This window comes from Argiope bruennichi, chromosome 5 (assembly GCF_947563725.1).
Source record: "Argiope bruennichi chromosome 5, qqArgBrue1.1, whole genome shotgun sequence".
Lineage (NCBI taxonomy): Eukaryota > Metazoa > Arthropoda > Arachnida > Araneae > Araneidae > Argiope > Argiope bruennichi.
The window spans coordinates 24,825,901-24,837,007 of NC_079155.1; the positions used below are offsets into that span (position 1 = coordinate 24,825,901).

General features: G+C 24.5%; 1 protein-coding gene across 1 annotated transcript in view; it reads left to right on the forward strand.

The window, feature by feature from the left end:
• LOC129969411 (uncharacterized) overlaps positions 1-8,787 on the forward strand; it is a 31,503-nt gene extending 22,716 nt beyond the window's left edge. Inside the window, exons 16-25 of the mRNA XM_056083975.1 lie at positions 80-190; positions 1,613-1,684; positions 1,770-2,039; positions 2,342-2,614; positions 3,603-3,728; positions 3,819-3,935; positions 5,122-5,314; positions 5,902-6,004; positions 8,370-8,481; positions 8,568-8,787. Coding sequence (XP_055939950.1) covers positions 80-190; positions 1,613-1,684; positions 1,770-2,039; positions 2,342-2,614; positions 3,603-3,728; positions 3,819-3,935; positions 5,122-5,314; positions 5,902-6,004; positions 8,370-8,481; positions 8,568-8,720 — 1,530 coding nt within the window. The 3' untranslated portion in view covers positions 8,721-8,787. The remainder of the gene's footprint in view (positions 1-79; positions 191-1,612; positions 1,685-1,769; positions 2,040-2,341; positions 2,615-3,602; positions 3,729-3,818; positions 3,936-5,121; positions 5,315-5,901; positions 6,005-8,369; positions 8,482-8,567) is intronic.
• The last annotated feature ends 2,320 nt before the right edge of the window (positions 8,788-11,107 follow it).

The window sequence follows — 11,107 nt, forward strand, 5'->3', positions numbered from 1 at the left end:
TTCATATTAAATGTTAAATCTTGTATTAAAAGTGTAATGAACTGAATTTATTCATCACTAAACATATTATTTTCTACAGAAAGCAATTGATGAGACTTCAGAGTGGCCAAAATTACTACTTCATAGTTTGGTACGGCTTATTTTAAAACGTAGAGAATCATTGATTGCTATGGAAAATTTCTTTTCAGAAGTAAGGAATATTATGCTAAATTTTTTAATTAAACAAAAATGGGGAAAAAAAAGGTCTTAATTATGTTGTTACGAATATGCTGTGCAAATATAAAAATATGTATCTGCTCCTGATAATTTAAGTTGATTGTGGATGGATTAAAATTAATATTGAGCTATGAAATTTCAAAAAATATTTGTAATTTTTAGTAGTTAATGTTTGTTCAGTGGTTGATAAGTGAATTCACGAGTTTTCAGAAGAGTGAACCTTAACTATGTATATATATATATAATATAAACATCTTAAGATGCTTTTTGATTTAGAAAAATTTTTAGTAATCACTTTACTAATATCAATATAAATTAAAAGTGGTTTAAATTTACAGCAGGTTGCTAACTTGCAAAATTTTTCTTCATTATTTGTAACACCTAGATATGAAACTATGACTATTTTTATGAGAAAACTATTCTTAGTATATTCTTTGATCAACTGATAATTTGCTTAGAGCCGTAAGTTCTACAATGCCATTAAATCTTTATCCTAAATCTGTATTTTATTTTCAAATGAATTGATACTTTTTTCATTTATTTAATCAATACCAAATATTTATTGGTATCCGTAAAAAATGATGTGCAGTTTGACAAAGAAAATAAGCATGGCCTTATTTTCATTCTTAAGCTGCACATCATTTTTTGCCACATTGCTCACATGTATGTGTGGTTTCCACAGATCTAAAATAATAAAATATGTGAACACAGCATTGCTCAAATGTAATATAAAATACTGATAGAACTAAAATAATTTATCCAAATCAAAGTCACATAACATATTTGATGACAAATGAATGCAAATTACGAAAAATATGCTTTGGCCCTCGGGAAAATATTAACCACTTGACTGTAGCATATAATGTGTTAAAAAAATGAAAATATGTGTATTGCATGACTTCTGACTGAGCTGTTTTTTAAAATTGGTTTTTTTATAACAATTTTGATTAATACTCCTGATCTTAGATTAATTGAACTAATTGGAATGAAAGACTATCTATTGTGAATTGAGTTATGAATGTTTTGTATGTCATTATTTTAATTTTCAGTATGTATTAGAAAACATTGCACTTGAAATTTTGTTGTATTATGCAAATGTACATATTAGTAGTAAAAAAAAAGACCAAAAGGGGGGATTGGAGGAAAGACCCTTCTTACAATTGCATAATATCAGTATGGGGGAAAAACTTCTAATTATTTTCTTATCCTTTCTCTTTGAATGCTTCAAATTCTGCCCATTAAATTTAAAATCCATTGATGCAAGGACAAATAAAATGAAAATTTTCATGTATTTATTCATTTCATGCAAATTGTTTGATGAAAATCTTAGCTGTCAATATTTATAACAAGATTTTATTTCTTGCTTCTTCATGGTATTTTATATTTTTTTTCTTAGCTTAATGTCGTTGAAGAAACTGCTGAATTCTCATGTTTGGTACTTCTTCTGACTTTAGAACAAGTTTCTCAGGTAATTACATTATTTTTGCTTAATAGTTGCTCTTTATTTGTATCCTCTATTTTTTAAGTAATTGTTCCCCTTTTTTCTTATCTAGATATTCAAAAAGGTACATTTACCTGATGACTATAAAGAATCTTGTGAGAATTTAGCATCTTCTCTGTGTTCTTCTTGCGTGAAGGCTGTTAAAAAAACTGAGGAAGGATATTCTGTTTCTGTGTACTGTACTTTGATTGAATGTTATGCTGAAGTTATAAAAATTCTTACTTCAACATCCTGCAATATTGATCAAAAGAAGAAAGAGAGATATTTAAAACCTTTACCTAAAATAATAACAATTGCCAAGGAAAATATATCCAATCCAAAGGTAATCAAATATTAAAAACATTTAAACTTGGTTTGTCATATAAAAAGTAAATGTATTATTTTTTGTTGTTCATCAATGACCCGGAACATTTCTTTATGGAAATTAAAAGCAATCAATTTTTAAGTTGAATATGACAGTTTTACAATAATTTAAAGCATTTTTTAAAAAGTTAAATAAGAAATATGGTGATTGCAACTAAATAAAAAAAAGCATTTATGCATAATTTTCGTAATTATAAATTGTAATAGTAAATTTAATGTATAAATATTTTTATTCATTTGCTTTGCTTTTCTTTTTTTCAGAATAACGCTTATTTTAAATTTTTTGCAAGTATCTGTGAACACAGTAAAGACATAGAAAGCTTTATACCTGATGATTTCCATCTTATTATATGGAGTAATGTACATATTCTTTTTCAACAACAATGCTTGAATCCAACTGCTTTGCAGCAAAGTCAAAACATCCTGCATCCTGTGACTTTACAAAATAATGAAATCAAATTATTAAATTCTTTATTTACTTTGATGTCTAAAGAAGATACAGATAAAATCCTTGAAGAACTTCTCAAACAAATGGTAAAGTTCTAGATAATTGTTTAAACATTTTGTATACTTATATGTTTTTATGTATTCCTCATCAAATATCATTTGTTTTTAAACAACATTAATTGAATAATTTTTTTCTTGTTTTGGTTCTTGTTTTCTGTAATTTAGAATAAAGTATTTATATATTGCACTCTTGGTAAATATCATCCTAAATCATAGAATTTGTATTAAAAAGTAAAGCTTTCATATCCATTTTTCAATTTTGATATATAAATTATTATTTTTACATGCTAGAATATTTAAGCTTTCTGCAGATCATATTTTTTATAAAAGCTAAATTATTTCTAAAATGAAAAATCTAATATCTGAGAGATTTTTTATTTAAAAAAAATCTCTCAGATTTTCTGAGTAGGACACATTTTTAAATTTGAAAAACTAATTTGGAGATTATTTTTAGAAACATATAACAATTACAACATTATTTATTCTTTTGAATATTTTTTAAAAATATTTTTCTTAATGTATGTTTTTGTAAAAAATAAAAATCAATTACGATTTTTTTTGCAATTGCCTTTTATCTTTCTCAATATTTCTGATGGATGATTTGTTTTATTCATTGATATTATTATTATTATTATTTTGCTATCTTTTGTATTATCTAGAAAATATTTTTATTATTTATGCATATTTGTATATTTGGTTTATTTTACTTATTAAATTTAATTATAGTAAATTTAATAAATTTACATTCAGTATTGTTAGTAACTTTTGTTAAGTATGCTATCATTGCTGTTACAATAATAAATGCATTTCATGTTACATTTCTTGAATTTTTAAAAATAGGTAATAAATATCATTAGTATATCATTTCTAATTATAGAATTTCGAAAATGTATCTGCTGGATTATACAATGTCAAATATGTTTTTTTAAAGTAATTTGTTTGGATTTAAAAGCAAGGATTGTAAAATTTGTATTTTTCCCCCTTTAATTGATTTTGATTTTCTTATGTTCTTTAGGAAAATATTGATCTTGTTTTCCTGAATGCATTTACTTTACAAATGAATCTAAATATCATTAAGCAAATCATTGATTCTGATTCAAAAAGGCCAGAATCTTCTCTGCCAACAACAATTCTTGTAAATGTAAGTAAATATGCTTATCTAAATAGTATAAGATGTCAGATAGTAAAATATATTCTTCTTTATATAACCTTTTTTTGATGTTTCTTTCAGATTTTATCTCAACTTTGCCGTATTTCTCTAAATAAATCAAGTGATACAGATTTTCATATACATATGATAAAAATTCCTATTTTACAATTTATCAATTTCTTATTAAAATTGAAAAAGGTATGTGTTATTATTTCTTTTATATTAGTTATCTTTTGTTTATATTAGTTTTTTTTCTTTTATATTAATTTTAGTCTGAATATAAGTTCTTATTATAATTTCATTTATAAGCTTTGGATTTCGAAAGCCTTTATTGTAAAAACTACTTGCATAATTTTTTAATCTTATATTATATTTTAAAGATCTATGTTTTTCTAAACTTTCCAGGTTTCTTAGAAAGAAATTATTCCATAGTAATATTACTAATGAATTATCCCTTTATTTTTATAGCTTCTCCTTTTGAAATAAAAACTACATAAAACATTTGTACATTTTTTGGTACTTAATTAAATTAATTAAAAGGAGTCAATAAACATGTATTGAAAGGTTATAACAGAACAAGTCTTCTTAAACATTCTCACATTCTCTATTCACAACCCTTAATTCAAATTAAAGCGCTGAAAATGTTTTTTTTTTAAATCTCCATAAAAAAAATTGTTATAAAATTAGGAGTATAAACATAAGTTGTCATTCTGCCCTGTTCAAATGAATTTTGATGAATCAAAACACTACAACTGCATATGTGGGAACTGTGGTTGAATCTTAAGACCATAATCGGCCACTATGCAACTCATCTCGTATGAAGAATGTCCTATGAGATGAAATGGGGGGATCCTATAGATGAATGTCTTGTCATCGTTAGAGTTCAAACAATTTCACACCATTTTTGCACCCAGCAGGGCAACAAGACCCAACCATTATATTAGAAGCTTGTCATTCTCATATCTTAAGTACCCTCGGAGGGTTAAGTTGGGAAAATAATTTAGAAAATAAAGTTTTAGATAATGGTAGTTGCATGGAAATTGAATTAAAATATAACTATTTAAATAACTTTAATGAAATACTTTTTTTCTTTACTAGCATATCTTGAAATATATGAAAGTTTTTCACAATTCTATTCAGGTTCAAAATTCACAATTTAAGAAGATTCTAATATAATTGTATAATATCATGTAATATGATTTATATGTAATTTTTATAACTGTCTAATTTATTTTAGCCTTTTTCCTTTATTTATCCATTTGAAATTTATATCAGCCAAATGCATTAAAAGATTTGTATTTTGTTGACTATCATTGTTTTAGACTTTATTGATTCTCCTGATTAATATTCAATTTCTCCCTAATTGATGAATTTTTTTTTCTAGAGCTGCATACCAAGACAGCATTTAGTACAGAGTTTAAGTGCCTGCAGAGTTTCAAAATTTCCAAAAGACTCAAATAGTTTTTCATTGTTTTTAAATGAATTTGATGCTGTATTTGATGTCTGTTATAGTTTATTAGTATATCATTCAGAAGTAGTGTTCAATGCAACATTCTCATTCCTGCAGACTGTTATATATATCCTTTTTAAGTTATGTTTTTATTTGCTATATTACATGTGAAATACTTTATTTGTATTTTAGTTTTTCAAAATTGCTATTTTCAGTGCATTTTTTAAAATATACAGCTAATAAAAAGTGGAGTGTCAGAAGAGTTTTATTTATAAAAGGAATTCTGGTTTGTTATTCATAAATATTTTTTTTACTGAATTTTAAGTAGGAATTTAATATAATTCTTAATTTAATGATATTTAATTTAAGTAATTAAGTATTTTATATTTTCCCATTAAGTGTAAGAAGCTTAAACAATGTTTAAGGCACTGACACTGCCATATCTATACTTTTATAAGACGTAGTTCATAAAGACTTTTTACTTAATAAAATAATATGATTTATATTATTTTATTCCTAAATTTTTTTTGCATTTATTTGTTTAATTTATAGGTATTATATAAACCTATTTCACCCATTTCTTGTAGAGAAAAATATTTTATTCTGTTCATATTAAAATATAGAAAGAAAAAATAAAAAGAGGAGGAGACATAAATGCTTTTTAAAAATTATCTGACTGCTTTGTAAATGTTATAAAACTTAACTGCTAATCACTGTTATTAAGATCTTTAATAGCTGCTGGATCTCAAGATCATATTGCCAAACAAGAAAAAACTGTCCATTTACAAATCATTCAGGCTGCTCAGAACATGGATAGGTAAGTGTTATCTTGATATATTTATACTAGTTTTTAATAAATTTTTTCTTTTAAATTATAAGTAAATGGAAAATTGAAAAGTTTACCTTATGCAATTTATATTTTCAGAATTCTTTTTTGTTCATACTTGGGCAATTATGAAAGAGTCTTTGTTCCTTTTCATTCCAATTTTATATAAGCAGTGTGTTACAAAATAAATATAGGAATTTCAATAGCATTTTTTTTTTCAAAATAAAATTTGGTGCTATATAGCTTTTTGTTTTCAGGGGGGGGGGATACAATTGAAAAAGTTTATGACTGGCTGGTATTTTAAATAATCATAAAATTTGCTAGTTTGTTCTATTTCCTTATTATTAGCAATGACCAAAAGAAATAGTTGTGCATTAATTTTTGAATAGAATACCTTACCATACTTGTATGAAACTAGCTTTTCTATCAGCTTAATTTGGATTTCTTTTCCTGTTGTGTTTGACAACTTTTGAGCTGTAAATTTTATGATTTGAGGCTCCCAGCTTAAAGGATATCAAAGTGCTTTCCAAAATAATATCCTCCACTCCATACCCACACCTTCCACACACCCTTTTATTTTCTACTTTCTAATATTGTTATAAAAAAAAAACATTCTTTTAATTTTTATTTTCAGAATAGTTTCGTGATGATTTTTATAGTGTTATTAATTTTTAATAAATTATTTAAAATTTAAAAGTTGTAATTTTAAAACACATTTATAATTTTTTTATCAATCAAAATATTAAATTTTATAAGCAGATGAATCCATTATATTGATTCAGTTTTTCTATAAACAGATATTTACTATATGTCATTGTCAAATATATCTTTCCTGGTTTTGGAAAATCATATCAATTCTGATAAAGCATATTTTGTGGAGGTTACTTTTCTAATGAACTTATGGGTATCAATTTCTTTAATATTGACTACTTGTAAAATATATTTTTGAGAATTAAATTTAAGAAATCTATCTTAAAAGTTTTGATAAGTTTACTCAGGAGATTTCTGTAAGTACCAGTACTGTTAAATTTGCCATAAGCTATTACATAATTTATATATTATTCCAGGATCATGGTGAAAATATTTTGTATTTGAGATCATCAAGTACAAACATGATTCCAACAAAGATATGCTTTGTATCTGAGTCTGGATCTCATCAATTCCCATTTTGAGGGTCAAATGCACCCTTAATGAAGTGGCCTAGAAGTTTGATAAATGAAATGTTAGCATTATTTAAAAATAATCCTTGTTTCATCAAAACAATATTAATATAGCTAAATTTCTTGTTGATCTTAACATTATGCTTGTTATTTTTTACTCATCAATATATATGTCATAATTTCTATTTGTGTATTCTTTCTGCATCCAGTTAACTCAAACAGTTATGATGTATTATGTATACCCTTTTAATTATTTCAATAGCTGTAATATTTTTGAATAACAGAGTAGATTTTGTATTGAAAAACTGAATTTCTTAACAAGTATTTAAGCTAGCTAAATCTTAGAGTCTTGATACCTATCATTATAATTCCTTTATTTTTAAATTTCCTAAATGAAAATTGAAGGTGCTAACAAATACATTTGTTTTAGTTTAACAATCAATATATTATAATTATCGTATTTACAGATGTTTAAGTCAAATTCAGGGTAAGTCAGTATAAATCGGAATTTCATTTTCATTCATTAGGAAATATAATTTTTACTTCATAATTATACTATTTCTTATCCAGCCAGCACTTTTCTTTTCAATACTAACTTCTATTTTAATTATGCTATTTTCTCCTTTTGTTTTTTATTTAAATATGAGATTGGAGAAGTGGGGAGAGGAGAGCCAAGTCTTTTTTTAACCTTGCATTCTAATTCCATTAATAATTTTTAGAAATATAGTTTTATTAAGAACTTTAAAGAAAAAGATTTTTTTGAAATTTGAATTATATCTGATTTTATTATCTATAATTCATTATTATAAATATTATGGAATTTAGTTACAAGTTTAAAAAAATTTACTACCTGGTGGCACTACTAGTATAAAATAAAATTAATTAATTTATTGATAAGTTCTAAAAATATTAAAATTGATAAGTTCTAAAAATATTAATTAAATATATTATCATTGAGTACACATGCATCACTGCTTCAGGAAGGGGGGGGAGAGAGAATTGATTTCAGAATCCTGTTTTCAAAAGCATGAAATAAGTGTAGTGAAATATTTAATGAAATACATGCAATTTTATGTTGATATTTTCTTTGTCTTCAAAATTCTTTTTTAATTTAGAAATTTTTTTCTAAGCCTAATACAGAACTTTTTTTGTGGAGAATTTATATTGTTATTTCTAATAAATATAATTTATTTTAGATTATTTACTGTAATGAGCAGACATAAAACAAACTTTGCAAAACTGGCGTCATATCTTATTGCCGAATATGTTGACTGTGTTCAGCATATTACATTAGATGGGAATGTTAAAGTAAGTAAATAAGCATCCATAAATAATGTTTCTTTAATTATAATACCTGAAGGAATTTACTATTTAATATTCACCTTTTTTTCTAGGACCACTTGTTGTTAGGCATGTATAGGTTACTTGATTTATGCAGTGAAGATACCCTGAAATCAGTTTCAGTTAATATTAATCACAGCTGTAGAGATATATTTATTAATGTGATGAAAAATTACAAACAGCTGAAATATCGTGGTGATGTGTAGATTGTTATTACATATTTGTATGTAAATATCTGTATCATATGTAATAAATTACATATTTATTTATATATATATTTTAGTTCCTTTGTTGGAGTTAATGTCTTTTTGCCTTGGAAGTGTTTTATAATGAGATATTAAGACAAAATGTTATGAAAATAATCATTAGTGAGGGTATTTCAACAAAGTGAATTGATTAAAACAATTTAAATACTTATTTTATTTACTAAAACTTTTTGTTTGATGTTTTAATAATGCTATTTAATACACAACGCCATTAGATTAGATGCTAATGACAACACTCTTTTATTTAGCTCTTAATCTAAAAAAATAATAATGAAAAATTTAGAATTGTACATTAACACTTTTATTGATTAAATATAGCACATTTGCAATATAAGATGCAGTATACATTATAATAGTGTTCTAAATAAATGCAGGAAACCCTTTAACTCAAATTGATAATTATAGTGTTATAAACTTTTTCTCAATATTAGATAGTTTATTACAATTTGTTCAAAATGCTGAGATTTCAGAAATATTCAAATTATGTTAAATGTAACAAATTCAAACAAAAAAAGCACAAAAATGATTTTGAAGGCGCTAAAGTAACATATTAACTTCTATTTCATTAACTGTAGTGTCAAATTGTAATTTAATGGATAAGTCAGCTTATACAGTCACAATTTTTTTTTTAATAGAAGAATTTCAGTTTCTACTTTTGGTAGTTTTTTTTTTTTTTTTTTTTTTTTTTTTGCTAAATTTGCTAGTTTCCAATGATAATTCAGATAACTTGCCATGAGGTTTGGCATACAAAATAATCTGATTTTAATAGCAATCTCGTAAAAAAAAAGCTTTTATAAGATTTAAATTCTTAAAATTGATTATTAATATATTTTCTAGGTGGAGTTTTTGAAACATTTCAAATAATGAAACTTTAAATAAGGTTAATTAATGTCTATGAATATACTTGAAGTACTAATTAAATTAATCAAAAATGTTAAGATAAATTAGTTCAGTTTAATTCTAACAGTTGGCAGCATTTCCAGAAATAACTGTTTTCATATTGGAAATTTCAAGCTAATTTAACATTCCAATATTAATTGAATGTCAATAATCATCATTGGGAAAGGCATTTCTTATTGAATGAGAAAGATGTTTAATGCATAGATTCAACAAGTAAATATCTTACATCTTTGAGTGTTTGCTTCAAAATATAAAATGATTTTGTTTGTGACTAATACACCTGATTTAAAGTGGTTTAATTATAAAATACAATAAGTTTGAATAATTAAGTATATAAGGTTTATTTTAAATTTTCTCAGACTGAACATGAAAAATTTTGAATGCAAGTTTCCATTTAATAATGTAATATATTATTGATGAAATTTTATTTTATATTAAAATAAATAACAAAATTATTGTAAATGTGAAATCGATGCTTTTCTAATCCCTACAGTAACTTTTTCTGCATAAAAGTTCCAAATTTTTCATGCAATTCATAACATAAAAGCTGGTTCCATATGAGAATATTTTTAAAACCTTGCTATTTAAATTTAAAATTGCATAAATTGAGATGAACTGCTTTATTTTAGTTTTTATTTAGTCATAAACAATAACATTCCATTATTCTAATTTTATATTCTGATGAAATTTTTGATTAATGTTGATAAGTCAAATTCTATTTATTAGTTCTTTATACTGTACACACCTTTTTCATTTCAAATTATTTATATTTACAGAAATAGAAACTTGTATGATACGTGTATAAATCAGTAACTTTTTCAGGTCCCTTTTTTTACTTGCTTAGAGTAATTCTTGTACTGCATGTTTAATTAACACACACACACAACAGGGCCCATTTGTAAATTGAAATGAACTTCTTAGGGGAGCTGTTATAAACTTTTTTGTCTTTTTAAAATCTATAGGCTTTTATTCCTTAATTTGAACCCACTATAATGGCTTCGTTATGACTTTTTGTAATTTATCACCATTTTACCAATGGTTATTTTTGTATCACTTTTATAGAAGCTATTTTTATTAAACTTTGAATTAGAAATAAACTTGTTTGGTGCAGTATAACCTTTATACTGGTTCTTGTGCCATAAAATCCAAAACCAACCAATCAGTGGTAATTTATGAAAATTTTTTGAAGATATTAACTTTCGTAAATTTGATGCTTAAAGTAATGCACTAATAAAATATTAGTAGTAATCAACATTACAAATTGTCTTCAATAATTGGCATTTATACAATGTTATCTAAACATACATTTCAGTTAATTATTGTTGATGTTCATGAAAAACAAATGAGTCTCTCATTAGCATTGTAAAATGATATAAAAATTTAATCTGAATATAAATTGGTTATAGACAAATAATCAGTATGTTTTC